This window comes from Pangasianodon hypophthalmus, chromosome 22 (assembly GCF_027358585.1).
Source record: "Pangasianodon hypophthalmus isolate fPanHyp1 chromosome 22, fPanHyp1.pri, whole genome shotgun sequence".
Lineage (NCBI taxonomy): Eukaryota > Metazoa > Chordata > Actinopteri > Siluriformes > Pangasiidae > Pangasianodon > Pangasianodon hypophthalmus.
The window spans coordinates 3,508,973-3,524,419 of NC_069731.1; the positions used below are offsets into that span (position 1 = coordinate 3,508,973).

The window sequence follows — 15,447 nt, forward strand, 5'->3', positions numbered from 1 at the left end:
TGATGAACTGACTGTGTTGTATACATTATTTAGAGACCCTGGGTAACTGAAGTGTCATTAGAGTCGTCTGGTAATGGATGCAGCATTGATTGGATGTGGATGTGGTGGTTGTGGTTAGTGCCGTTGGCGTTGAGGTTATAGACTCGTGTCCCTCTGAGATTCCCACGTCTGCTGGAACGCTTCACTCAGCTGTGGAGTCTTTACAAAATGCTCGTGGTTAAAACTCACTGAGCTCTGAAGAGCACTTAGAGGCTTAAATAACCGTCGATGACCATGATGTCTGCAGGTGGAGAGTGCTACTTGAGGAGATTAGGACACAACCTAGCCTTAAAAAATCTTTGACATGTCCTTTTAGACAGCTTTTAGAAGTTGACATCTGTGTTGATTTCTTTTTACTGCATCTTTTCTGACTTTCCTTTTTTTCTTCTCCTTCATTGTCATTTGCTTATTTGTCATAAGTGCACTTTTTGCTTATTTTCCTTTTTCTTATTTTTAAGCTTACAAGGTTTATAATACATCTAATGTACTATAAATATAATGTATACAAAATATAAAAGTAATATAAAAGTATATAAAAAAATTACTGTTCTTCTTCTTATTATTGTAATTATTAAAGGTATGCCAAAATGCTAATGATTCTTACAGTTAGCAAAAGTTAGCAAGGGCCAGGACCAGTACTTCAATGAATCTCATTTAAAAATTCTTTATTAAAATTACAGTGGATATAAAAAAGTATACACATCCCTGTTAAAATGGCAGGTTTTTTGTGAAAAAATGAAACCAAGATAAATCATGTCAGAACTTTTTCCATCTTCAATGTGACATTACAATGTATAAAAATTAAGTGCAAAACAATCAAAGGAAAAATAAAAGACATACAATAACCCGGTTGCATAAGTGCTGTTAAAGTGTGTTTTTCACTTAATTTTGAGGGTGGAAAAAGTTCTGACATGACTTATCTTGGTTTCATTTTTTTTTACATCAAAAAACCTGCCGTTTTAACAGGGGTGTGTAGACTTTTTATATCCACTGTATATTATATTATATTATTAAGCAATGATTTACTGAATGAAAGAGAAGCAAATCTTGGTCATGATCGAAAGGATTCACTGACTCTACCACTGACTCTACCACTGACTCATTGAACTCAATCAAAGCAAATTTTTGGTCATGACTGAGATTCACTTCTCTCTCATTCACTGAATCACTGTTCAGTGATTCTTTTGGTCAATAAAGAGATTCGCTCCTAGTGCATTCAACAACTCAGTGTTTGAGTCAGTGAATCTTCACAGTCACGACCAAGATTCAATTCATTATTTGAATCAGAGTTTGAGTGAGTGAATCTTCTTTGTCATGACCAAAAATTTGCTTTGATTGAGTTTAATGAGTCAATGGTAGAGTCAGTGGTAAACTGAATCACTGACTCGACAAATGCCGATCCTCTGAACACGAGTGGAGCCAATCTCGGTCATTATTTAAATGATTCATTGACTCAAATGAGATGGATCAGGTTTGTGTACAAACACACAAATACAACTTAGGCAATGCATGGATGTGTAAAGAAACACAGATAAGGATATAACAGAAACATATGTAAAAGCATTGTTTGACAAAGTTTTTTTGGAAATGCAGTAGTTTAGTTTACACAATTCAGTTTTGCGGATTGCAAAGACAAAGTGCATCATAAGCAACTGAAAGAAAGAAATGATTCAGTGGCCAAAACTGATTCATTCACTTTAGCTACTCGTTTAAATAGACTGAATCACTCCTGAAATAGACATTACTTTTACCTACCTGGCTAGCAAGCAAATTTTACTTACAGAAGGCTAATTTATGAGTCATAATAAATGAGGACACAACAACAGGGTACAATAAGCATATTTAGAATATTTATGTCAGAATTACTCAAACGCAAACCAAAATAAATCATATTTATAATATACAAATTGTACAGGGGACATTAACATACATTGCAGACTGTAAATACTTGGACGCTGACACGGTTTTTGTTATTTAGCTCTCCACATTGGATATGAAAAGAAGCTGACTGAATACTGAACTCACACCTAATGTAGATATAAATACCCTCAAATTAAAGCTGACTGTCTGCACTTTAATCTCATAGTCGCTATTATTTTACCAATCCAGTGTGTCAGAAACAAAAAAAAACGTGATCATGTCCAATTACTTACAGGCTGTGCTTATGGAGATAATGCTATACAAATGGCTGCGATGGACAACAATAATATTAATTATATTAAAAAAAGTGAACGACCTCCAAAATGCAACCTTTTTTTTTTTTTTTTTTTTTTAAGAGTAACATCTTTTTTCCATACAGAGACCAGAAGCAGACAAAACCTCCTACGGCCTTTCTGCCTCAGTCCCCTTTTAGCACGCCAGGAAACAAAGCAAACAGGAAATGGACTGAAGGAACCATGGGTTATTATGCGTAATGACCTCTCTCTGCACCGCTGCAGTTTTTTGACACATGAAAAGGTTGCGTAAAAACGAGCAAAGTGCATATTAGCTCTGTCCACAAGGGGCAAGAACATTCCAGACGGGGGTCGAGTAGTCCATTAGCCGCAGCGGGGGTAAATGTCACTAGGCTTTGTCTCCTGCGCTTGTTTTTTTTCTGGCTCGTTTGCAGGAGGAGGAATCGACCAAGATAGAAATGCACCTTTATGGAAAGCTGGCGGGGTCACGACTGTATTCATGTACGCATAACAAATGACAAAACACTGGAGGCAGTATGTTTGTTATACACCGAGCAGACACAAACCATTTATCGTCTAAACACATTCATCCCGTTTGACGTCCAGCATCTACGAAGCAACGGCGGATTTTGGTTAAGGCCCTTTCAGGTAGTCACGATTCACAGAGCGCTCTAAACCTGACTGCAAGTCAACATTAATGAATCTTATCTCAGCACTACAGACAAAGTGTATGACAGACAACCTGAATTACACACGCGGCAGACGAGACAGCAGCGGAACACAAAGTACACTTAACCACCTGTCAGAAGAACATAACAATTATCAGTTCAGTATTAAAAAGAGCTGTGGATGAGCGGATGAAAAAAACCAAGATGAATATGGAATGTTCTTTTTTCTGTTTGTTAATAATAAACATTGGGAGAGACAATAACGACATCACATAACGATGATAAAACATTCCATCGAGCTATGCTGCTCCATCACAAGACACGAGAAAAAAGGTCACTTAGTATTGTTGAACCGAGGAAACCTTCACATGAACAAAGTGTCTCTGCTTTATTTAGGTTGATACGGAATGAATCAAACTTTACGTTTATTTATGGGTCAAAGACGAAATAGGGTGTGCAAAACTGTGAAAAAAAGAAAAGAAAAATGGCTTCATATTAGCCGTTGTACAAATGTGTTATTTTTGAAATGCAGAAAATTGTCAAAAAATCATAAGCAGGGATGGACAAACCATAAATTCATTATCCAGCTCACAAGAAAAGCTCTGATATTTTTGTTGCCCGGAAATCAGATTGACTCGAATAAATAGTGGCAGCTAACGTAATATAACAACATTATATTTGTGAGCTCGTTAGCTGGTTTAGTGCACTTAGATGAAGTTAAATGAAAATGTTAAATGTAGATGATTATTATCCTCTTCTAACAAAAGTTTCGCGCATCATGTTTGCTCACTCAACAAAATGTCAGCAAGTCATTAGCGGTGTTTCGTCCTTGCATCGCACATGAAAGATATTATATGAGTCTGGTGAGCATCTTTATTTTCTCTCAGTATGTTTAATGTGACGTATTGTGCGAGTTATAAGACGGCTTTGCGCCAAATTTTATTTTGCTCAATTTCGTCAGTTTCCACATACCTGCATGTTCCTGATTTTGAAAAGATCATCTGTAACGCTATGCTCACGTGAACACTAATTAATCTGGCTCACAAATATCATTCTGCTAACCAGATCATGCCTCTGCTGATGTGTGTAGCGCAGCAGGCGGTGGGATTCGGAACGATTAGTGCGAACAATACTTACAGCAACTCTAGTGATTATATTTAAACTTAGCTTCAAACCAAATAAAAATGTTCGTTTTGAGAAAGGCAATAGTTAGTCAGATTTATTTTCTTTCTCTGGTTGTTGAACCTACATGTCCACTGAGAAACTATGAAAAAAAAACACTAAATCTGGGCTAGCAATTGGTCCATCTCTGTATAAGGCACATTTGTAGCTATAGATGATGTATGGAACTAATGTAAGAATTATACACAACCAAAAAACATTATCACTGCTGTCTTTATTTTTTGCTGGTATAATTCATTTTTTTTTCTCTAAAAATTCTTGTGAGCATGTGTTTTCATGCTATTAAAACACTATTCAAGTTTCTTTTTCATTTATCAGTTTTCTTTCATTTCATTATTTTTAAGTCGATTATATATATAAATATATATATATATATATATATATATATATATATATATATATATATATATATATATATGAATATATGACATATATGACATATATGACAGCACAGTTCCTATTCGTCTTTAACCCTTGCGTATATGCTATACCTCATATTACTCCTCTGCTTATTCGAAATGCGAGACTGGAAATTGTAAAAGTGAAACGCATCACATCTCAATAGAAACGAACCAAACATGGAAAGAAATGCCGAACCGCGAGGACACAAGGAGCCAGGATAAATTACTGTGGGTAAACAGCGTCAGCCCACAGTCCACACGCATTTATCTGTTATTCTGTTCCCCTCGCCACACGAAATAACTGGCATTAAAAACACTAGCTTGGCCAGTTTCCTGAGCACAGATTAAGTCTTGTGCTAATCGGTAGCGTCACTGGTGATTCTCCGTGGAAAATCGCTTCGACTCCCGAGCTTAATCTTCGTCCGGGAAGTTACAGTCAGCATCATGTGATCACTAAAATTCTTCTCCCTGTCGTTTTTCATCATAATCCCCTCAGCTGTGACTGGCAGGGGCGCAGCGTCGGCTTCAAACACCCTTGACAAGAGCTCTTCTTTTGAAATCGTAACATCTTTAACACGGACAGAAATTCACGCTTTGAGTCGTATGACAGCATACATCTGCTGTCAGAGCGTGAAATGAATTATGGATCGAGAGTTGAATGAAACTCCCATCGCTTGTTACAAATAAATGAGCGGTCATGACATTCAGCTAATGGGTGCGTCCTTATCCTGTGATGCTCCAAAGGTCACAGACGTTTAGTTTAGGTGCCTGAAAATGGATGTTTCGCTGCTTGCGTGGTAACAGTTGCTTTGTGGTAGAGAGGATTAGGACCTCATTTGCCTGTCATGCTCTTGAGAGCTGTTCATTTTGGTTTCTGGAGATTTTGCAGACATCGGGGGATTTTGACATTCATTACCTCGGTGAGTCAGAAATACACCAAAAGAAAAAAAAGGCTGTTGCAGAGTCAGCGTAGATTGTCTCTAAATATGAAACACTTCTTTCGGCTGGCATCAAAATGTTCCTCTAATGCTGACAGCTCAAAACATTGTTCTACTCAGTGTGCATTGTAGGAGTATAACTGTATACACTGAGTTGCCAGTTTATCAGGTACATCTGCATTTTAGCTACAACGATTGTCCATTTTATCAGGTACAGCTAACACATAGGTGACTAATACCTTATAGCAGCTCATTTACATATATATATTCATAAGTACTGCTGAAAATGGACTATTTTTTAAGTAATATCTGGCCAGAGTTGGTCCTCTGGTGATCTCATTCCATTGAAAAATGGGGTAGAGTAGGGCTGGCCAAATTCTGTTGGTTCCTGGTTGTTTGTAATGGGTTGTAATGGTTCATAATAAGTTAGAACACTAAAATATTAAAACGTAAATGGTCCTAGTTTTGAACCAAGGGACCAATAACTGGTACTAGGTGCATTTGATGGTGTTATGGTTTTCTAAAGGATTACACAACCCCATTTATCAATTCAACAGGATCACCACAGGGGCTCCTAAGTAATATCTGGTCAGATGTGAACCTTTTGGTGATCTTTTTCCATTGATAAATAGAGTACAGTGTGCATGGTCAAGTTTCTGTTGGTTCTTGGTGGTTTGTAATGGACCATAATGGTTCGTAATGGTTTTTAATGGTTCAACATACCAGATATCACAATATTACTGGTCCTTGGGGCCAGTGGCTCTATGTGCATGTGATGGTTTTATAGTTTTCCAATGGATGTCCTACAGTTTAATGGTCTCGATGGTGCAATAGAATGAGGCTTACTGGTGACTTAATGGATGTTGGTAATATTTGGTTCTGGGTTGGTGTCTCCTCCAGGGTGTATTCCCATGTACACACTAAGTGGCCTATAAGGTAAAGACCTGATAAACTGGTCACTGGTTGTGGCTAGAACGTTGCCGAACCCCGTAAACTGGTGACTCAGCATTCATATTTAGACATGTAAACAAAAGGAGGTGACGATATCTTCTTTAGAACAGATTGCCTTTCGCAAAAATGGTCTCCACCATTCCTCATGTTATTTAAGTCCACTGGATGCATCTGCTGCTTAGTCGATTTTGAACAAGTTGAGAGCAAGGTGAAGAAAAAGTGTCATCAGTCTTGAGCTCCTTATATACATCATACACATCCTCATGTGGTCTTAAAATCCAGTGCTTATACTGATAAAAACCTTAGTCGCAGTGAGAACCGTTCATTTTCACCCCGGTTCAAAAGCATTCAGCGCGGACTATGAGAAAAGACGAGGTTTTTGTGTGACATTCATGGCAGCAAAATTCTTACTCCTGATTAGCTAAATTGATGTCCGCATCAATGCCGTTTTCATCTTGCGCCTCATTGGTTGATGGCTCTTGCTCATCTAAACCATTATGCAGATGGTAGTTTTCCTCTCCACAATTCTTCACCTCTTCACCTTCCATCTCTCCATTTTTCACATCAGAAAGTGTCTCTATCTCATCATCTGCCTCTTCTTGCTTTCCATTAGTCGATTTCTTTCCGTCCATCTCTCTCCTCACTTCCTCCTCCACCTCCTCCTCCTCCATTTTCTCATCCCTTTCCTCCAGATCTGTTGGCTCTTTCTGCATCGTCTCTCTGTCTGTCTCGTCATTGTCTCCTCCCTCATTTGCGCCATTATTCTCATTTGCCGTCTCTGTGTTCTCTTTGCCCTCCTTCCCCACTCCATCCTGGATCTTCTGATCGTCCAGCTCCTTCTCTGCTGTGTTCTTCTTCTTCTTGTTTTTTAGCGTGTCTTTCACCGAGTTCTTGCTTGAGTTCTTTCGGGTTCTGAAGATGATTTTCTGTAAGACAATATATTACAATTAGGTAAAATACAAACATCGATATTTAGCTTTCAATCAGAAAAGGTGGTCAGAAGGTGTTGATTAATTTTCTATAACAACAGCTCCAAGGCAAATCAGAGGTTTATAGTAATGCAATTGTTCTGATACGTTATCCACATAAACTGATAAAAACATATATAATTATTGATCCAGTGAAATTTTCCGTAAAGATACATTTATTTAACATTTATGGAAGGAGGCTCCAGTGTCACAGGTAAAGCTGTAACTTTAAAATCTTAATAGACTTATTAGAGAGAGAAAGAATAGCGGCTGGTGAGGGAACGACTGTTTGTAGCAGCTATAACGTAAGTGATAACAGGAGCTAAGTTGTTTCACAGACGTTCTACAACATTAAATGTAACTATGAATGGATAAAAAGTATGATATGGCTTTCTATAATAAATGAGCCATTGTAACCTTAGGAAAATTGCTGTGGTATAAGAGGAATAAAACACTTCAGGATGTGCTGTTAACTCAATAATAGCACATCCTGAAGTGTTTTATTCCATAATTAAAGTGGTGTGAGCAGTCTGTAGACATGGTCATAGGTTCCGGGGTGAGAGGTGGTAATTTATCAGGGTTAAATCCATTCAACTCAGATTGCTATCAAGTGGCACAGGACTTAACCCTGGTGTTGTTGTACAATCACACAGACGCAAGTCCACAACCAATAGGGTTATAATAATATTGTGTGTACTCAACTGGAACTAATTAACACCGAAACAAATGTTATTAATTAATTACTTTTGCACCCTGGTGTATATTAGCCAGCACTCTGAATGTTTGGGCAGCATTCTGAATATTCTGTTCAGGAAAGATATTGGAGATATTGGAGATAATCGAAAAACTGTGTGTGAATGTGTGTGTGTGTGTGTGTGTGTGTGTGTATATGCAAAATGACATGAACCAAGAAGTTTGGCACCTTTGAGTGTCTCCTCTTGAGGGGCAGTGTTGGTCTCTGGAAGAACACGATCTGCTTAGTGGACACGCTTCCATCACTTGAGAAAAAAGGCACAAAAGAAAGAGAGAAAAATGAGCAACGAAGAGAAAGACATTAGCCAAGGTTCAGTGATTTACACACTTCTAGGCTGAACGCTCATTAGGAATATTTCTAGCAGCTTTCAGTAGTCTCTATGCCATTTTGATTACTTCTAGTCTGCTACAACTTCAATAAGCAAAAATGTTTTCGAAAAAGCGTTCGAATGATCTTCAGCCAGTTTTGATCATCTTTTTGGAAACACACATGCAAACAACAGCAGTGTTATATTAAAAGCTTCGTGTTTGTTTTCTAACTGATTAAAATCAGCAACATTCTGCCCTAACATGTAGTTTTGTTATTCAATATTGCAGTGAGAATTCAATATAATCAACTGTCTAATGTTTAAATGTGTTCAAATGGATTGTGAACCACCAGTTTCCTTGTTATCATCCTGTCTCTTTGCTGATTGGCTAAAAAAACCCACCAATGCTACAACTATGCAGTATGTTATACATATAATGTATATACATATACATCTCTATACAGTCTTACAGTAAACATTTGGTATTATAGAATACAGCACAGTATAATGATTTGTTATCATTGATTTGCTGGCTAGCTCCTTGGACTGTTAGAAAGTGCTGGCATTGGAGACTCCTTCCATAAATGTTAACTCTCCTGACAGAAAATCTCCCCATATCAACAATTACACACTGCGTAAATTGTTACTATAGAAATGATAATGGATTACGATGTGTGGACTGACATAAACCCATGATTTGAGGCTGGGGTTGCCCTCGGAGCACGGGGAGAATATGCAAACTCCGTGCACACAGGGTGGAGGTGGGATTCAAACCCCCAACCCCAGAGGTGTGAGGTAACAGCGCTAACCACTAAGCAACCATGCCTCCCGGGAGTGCAACAGCGCTGATTTCTGAAGTTTCTCTAAAGCACTTGCACTACAGCTCAGTTGTTATGATTTTAGGACGACATTTTTTCAGAACTATTATTAAATTCCCAACAGCTTGCCGTATGTTCTGATTTTCAGAGTTGCAAAACAAGACAGAATCTAACAGTTGAAGCATGTGGATTTTCCGTGTGAGCCTAATGTGAAAGAAAGCAAGCTGGCAGACATGCACAAGAAAAACACTCTCTCTCTCTGTGAGCAATATTCACTTTTCTCTTTTTCTCTTTCCATCATTATGAGATATTGGGGGGAAAAAGAAGTAAAGATGAGCTGAGTGTGAACCCTGAGCAGCGGGGTGCTCCGAGTTTCTCAACTCATATAAAAGTCATATAAACTCATATAAAGCCTCCAGAGCAGTGCAGTCCAAGAGTACACACACACACACACACACACACACATTCGATCTGTGTGTATCTGCACACACACACTTCAAATAAGGTTTGGAATCCTCTGAGGAGGCCAACTTGTTTTTCTAAACATTCTTCATCTCCCTCACACTCCCTTTTTCCCACCTCTCCCTCCCCCATTTTCCCCGTTCTCCTTCTTTCCCTCCCGACACACACTCCTTCTCTCTCTCTCTCTCTCTCTCTCTCTCTCTTCATTTTAACCCCCTCTCATTCACCCGCTGCCTCCTTGCTCTAACCCTGAGCAGTAAAGCACTTAGAGGGTCCCTAATGTGGTCAAGCCTTGAAAAAAAATCCTCCACCTCACCTTCACACAGCAGCATGCACACCCACGGTGCGACTCAGCCTATGAGATTTTGCCGACATCAAATAGGCCTCAGATCTGTGGCACGAGCTGGCAATCAACACCGAATGCCTCGTTTACCCCCCGTTCCGCCGCTTTTCCTTTTTCTTCATGCCTGATGTTTAATCTTCCTGCTTCAAAATCAAAGAGGGAAAATAGGACTCTGGGAAAGAAAGGGCTCACCCTATTAAAATGTAAACGAGTGGCCGGGAAGGCAAAGTAGGGCTCTTTTTTTAAAGACTTCATTCTTTCTCTCCATGCTGCAAAACTATAATTTATACAGACACCAAAATTAAAGAGATGGGCTGTGCATCTCTCTTTACAAGATGACACTATACATGATCAATGATGTTACGTATGAATGACATATTTAAAATGGCAGATTAGAACTGTTTCGATTTGATACAATACGATAATATAATTTAATATTTAATGTAATGTATTTAAGTTTTGAAGAGTTAGCTACACCTTTTACACTCTAGGCCACGCCTTCTTCACACTAGGCAATGTTTCCATCACTCTAGGCCACACCTCTTCAACTCTAGACTCTACCTTATTCACTCTAAGCCACGCCTCCTTCATTCAAGCCTATGCCTTCATCACATTAGGCCACGTCTCCAATGCTGAGACTGACAGCCACATAGACCACACCTCTCTCTTTGAGATGCAGAGGCCACACCTCCTTCACTGGGACTGACAGGCCCAGAGAGTGCCTGAGATTGATAGGTAGAGAGACCATGCCTCCTTTGTTAATATAATCAGACACAGAGGCCACACCTCCTTCACTGGGACTGACAGGCCCAGAGAGTGCCTGGGATTGATAGGTAGAGAGACCATGCCTCCTTTGTTAATATAATCAGACACAGAGGCCACACCTCCTTTACTCAGACTGTCAGGTACATAGGCCACACCTCCTTCACACACCTCATTGTTATACACTTATTAAGGACCTAATTAAAAGGCAACTAAAGCAATTTTGAACATAATGAACGGAGGTGTATTATCTTTGACACAATGCATAACAATGAGGACTTTATTATTTAGAAATGTGGACTGACAGTAGAACAATGCTAAGGCATTAAAATATTACGATGATTCAAAGCAGACAATTAAACTTCCCTAATTACTATATGAGCACTATAGAATATGCAACTCCAAAGCATGAAACATCTCATGAATCTAGGACAGCTTTGATTAATTAGCCCTATTGGCCGGTGTTGCGTCGTGGCGTTTGGTAAAGTTTAAAATAGGCCCGTAATTAATCAGATATGACAGTGGAATGGTAGGAAAGCTTGACAGCATTTGGATGATGGGGGGATGTGCTCAGGGATCAGCTGAACATGGGTGGCGTTATGACAGATGGAGGATCGTGCAGTGAACGTATACACCCAGAAGCTTCCAGGGACGGTTACAGTGATCATCAATTTGCTCCACTGACAATCCGTTGCATTGAACACACACTGAAAGAGTCGCTACAAAGCTCCCTGAATTTGGAGAGGTTTGTGAAACCTCAGAGTTTAGAATATGTTTGACTCAAAGTGATTCATTTAATGAAATAAAATATTTTATTAAATGATTTTAAATATCATATGTATAACTACAAGTAAAAAAAACCCCTGAAACCTTTGTATTAAATCGCCATCACGAGCGCCCCCCAAGCGTGGAAAGAGTTTTGGAGGTTCTGTCATAAATATTGCTATAAACAAGATAAAATGTCGTGTGTATTTTTAATATACTATACAGTAGGAATGTAACTGAATATGAATATATTGTGTTATTCAGAATGAATAGATAGTGAATAGATAATGTTTTACAAACAGAAAAAAATACAGATATGAATTGGGGGTGCAAATATTTTTTTTTTTTAGAAAGCTTGCCATAAAGGCTCACAGGGCATCTGGTTGAAACTAGAGGTGAGCATAAGAACTGGAGTCCCACGGCACGCGACAAAAAAGTCACACAAGCAAGAGTTTTTCACTTTCATTCAGGCGTGTGTGAGCAGTCAGACATGAAGCTCAAGGGACAAGCCACGCTTATTAACAGGAAAATGTGACACAGTCTGATGCATTTACAGTCCATTTATCCTTAGTAACTGCCTGGTCAGGGTCACAGTGGTTTAAATTAGGCTACTAGTTTGATTATATTTTGAATAATAGAACTAACTAAAATTTATTAGAAAATATCACATGCAGGTACAAACAAAAAATAATAACTACATGAGCAGAAAATAAATAAATAAATAAATAAATAAAAACCCAGATGAAATCAGTTATCACCTAGAGTGATGTAGCTGCAGTTGATTGCCAGAATTCACATACCATGCTGGCAATGCTGGCATTTCTGTCTCTTTTCTGGGTTTTTATGCCTACACCACTACGTTGTGATGGCATTATGTTTTCGAGTTGTCTGTCTGTCTACGGTCTGTGCATCTGTACAAGATTTTCATTAGCGCAATATCTTCAGAATGAGTGGTTGAATGCTTGAAGGGTTTATATGGAATTATCACTATAACCAGCAAATATAACCGATTACATTTTGGAATTGATCTAAACAGGGTCAAGGTCACAGCAAGGTCAAATGTCTGAAGCAGATTTTCTTCAGTAGCTTACTTCCTGTTTGAAGTATATTTTAAGGGTATTTCATGCTAACAAATTAGTAACAAGAAGGACTAGTCATTGACATCGAGTTCTACTGGTTTTCTCAATGTTTTCCACAGTTTCTGTGGGCATAGCAGTAGGGCTCATTAAAAAAAAGAAAAGAAAAGAAAAAAAACCTTCTAATTTATGCCATGCTGGGTTTAAATTCCAATAAAGATACAGATATTTGGATACAGGTTGTGGCATTTGTCACACCCCTACTATAAAGATAAAAGAAATAGCCTGGTCAATGTAACATCATTTTAGCACCACACTAGCACCTGCCAAAAACAGAGCCCTAAATTTTATTGATGTCAAACACATAGAGTGTTCACTTGAATTTAGTTAGCACTGGAGAGAACTGTAACTTGACACATTTGTTGGAAAATCTGGGATCAGTGTCAAACAGTGGTTCCAATATGCTTCTTAATGCACCCTTGTCAACTTTCCTCTCTACTCTGAAGTGTCATCACCTACATCACTTTCCTACTGAAGCACACTTGACCTTGGTAGCAAGCACAATGTGATCAAAGCTCTTTCCTTGGTGATTTGTACAGTTTTTTCCCCTTTTAACTATGTACAGCAACACTTTGGCTTGCTAACCAGACAGCATGGTAATTAGCTTGCAAGTTATGCCTGATAACAGTTTTGCTGCATTAACAAGGGCATTTTTATGAAATAACAGTTCCTTCTAGGCGAGTCCTGCTCCTGAATTCTAAGGTCATTTCTAAGGTCGACTTGATCCCTCCTCCCTCCAAGGACTCAAGTCATAAACTTGTCTTGAGCAGATAAACTATTGGAACAGCCCTTGGGAAGACATGGGGATTCTTCCAACAGGAAATGAGAAGACATTTACAACTGTGCTGTAAAAATAGTTCTCTGATTTTCATCCTCATGCTGTCACGTGAGAGATATGAAGCCTAAATATAACCCAAACCCCCCCCCCCCCCCCCCCCCCCCTTCACACTGTATATAAATCCCCAATTAAATCTACTAACTAGGCCTGAGCTCCACACTAACTCTCTTGAGCGGTTCAGCAGGAAGAGGCACCACAGCAGCAAATCGTCCATCACCCTGCAGCTCCAGAGCTGTCCACATGTCAAAACAACTAGACTTATGGTTTAATCTTGAACTTCATCTGAAGAGCTTCAGCAGTTTGACTTGTACTATATATGGATATGACACTATATATTGAGAAGGTAGTCAAAAATATGTACATCAGTAATGATATGATGCATATAAATGTTAAAAACATAGCAGTTTACATTTTTAAAATGAAACATGCCAGGTAAAAATCTGACAAAATGGTGTTTCTGGGAAATTCCCATGTTACAGATGTGACACATAAACATATCTTGACATGTTATTTATCTTATTGCCTGCACAAGCTTAGCATCTCTCTGTGACCTTTAAGAAGAAATGCAGACATGTATTTAAACCTAAGATATTAATTTATAGTTTTCAGATACAGAGCTAGTTAGTGGTGTTTTGGATATGATATAAGAATGATAGAGATGTTTTAGGCGAGGGTAATTTTAAAGACCTTTACAAAATTTATACAGTATGAAGGATATAAAATGTGTTTTTTCTTTTTATTCTTTACTGAGGAAACTGTAGACATTTAGCTGTATGAAACAACTGAAACAGAATTTAAAAACAAACCAAGAAACACCAAAGTTAAATACAGACAATTAAAACACAACCATTTTTCCTATGCTTACAACTTTATTCTTGATTTGTAAGGTTGACATTTGCATGAAAATTGCCCTGAAAAAGCAAAAACCTTAAAAATTATTAATGTACAGCCACTACTTTGTTTGCGGAAACCCAACACTGCTTATCACCCTGAGAACACCAGCTCTAGACTGAAGCATGCTGGTGGTAGCCTCTTGTTTAGAATTACCCTTGGCCTCTTGCCTGGTTCTCTGGCTAATCCACTCTTTATCCAGTCACTTGATTTTGGATTTTGGCTGGGCTCCTCTAGAAAGAGTCTTGGTTGTGCCATAATCTTTCCATTTTTTAATAATGGGTTTAATGGTGCTCTGTGGGGTCAAAAAGAACTTTGTGGTGGTTCTGATAGCTTCTTGGTGTTCATGATGCTCTTTGTTTAGGTATGTTCTCTAACAAACTCTGAGGTCTTCCAGAAACAGGTGTATTTATAATGAAGTCACATGACACTTTAATTGCACACCAGTTGACTCCATTCAACTAATTATGTGACTTCTAATTTTGCAAACACAATGTTTGCATTTAAAAAAAAAATAATTTTGAAACTATTTTTTTTTATCCTCTATAGTGTCATAATGCCTTGATTGATCCAATAAGAAGCCTTCAAATTTGTAAGCAGGAACTTAAATCATGAGTTATGTCAACTTAATAATAGATATTTCAGTGATCTGGGTAATGGAAAACCTTCATACATTCAGTGAGATGTTCAGTGATCTCTGTCTTGATAGAGCATATATGCAGCTAACAGTCTGTGACCTTTCTTTTGAGTGAGGCAGATGAGTTACTAACCGATCCAACCTCACCGTGCTTTTTCTCTTATGCTGTTTCGTAAGATTTTCAAAATTGTTTTGAAATTTGCTGGTCTAAAAGTCAGCGAGATGCTTTGGAAAGGAGAATGACAAAGAGAGGGCATGATGCTCACATAATCGCTTTATATAAAAATTACACTGTTTTCTGCACTGGGTGTATTCTTTTTTTAAAGCGCAGTGGTGGAATTTGAACTTTTGCTTTTTAAACTCCCACACACACACACACACACACACACACACATATATATGCACAGAGAGAG

At 38.3% G+C, this 15,447-nt stretch overlaps 1 protein-coding gene across 2 annotated transcripts in view; it reads right to left on the bottom strand.

The window, feature by feature from the left end:
• Positions 1-1,867: 1,867 nt before the first annotated feature.
• LOC113532799 (raftlin) overlaps positions 1,868-15,447 on the bottom strand; it is an 84,800-nt gene continuing 71,220 nt past the window's right edge. For both annotated transcript variants that reach the window (XM_026924438.3, XM_026924437.3), the window contains exons 10-11: positions 8,244-8,319; positions 1,868-7,279 (exon numbers count right to left, since the gene is read on the bottom strand). In XM_026924438.3, the coding sequence (XP_026780239.2) occupies positions 6,761-7,279; positions 8,244-8,319 (595 nt within the window). In that variant the 3' untranslated portion in view covers positions 1,868-6,760. The remainder of the gene's footprint in view (positions 7,280-8,243; positions 8,320-15,447) is intronic.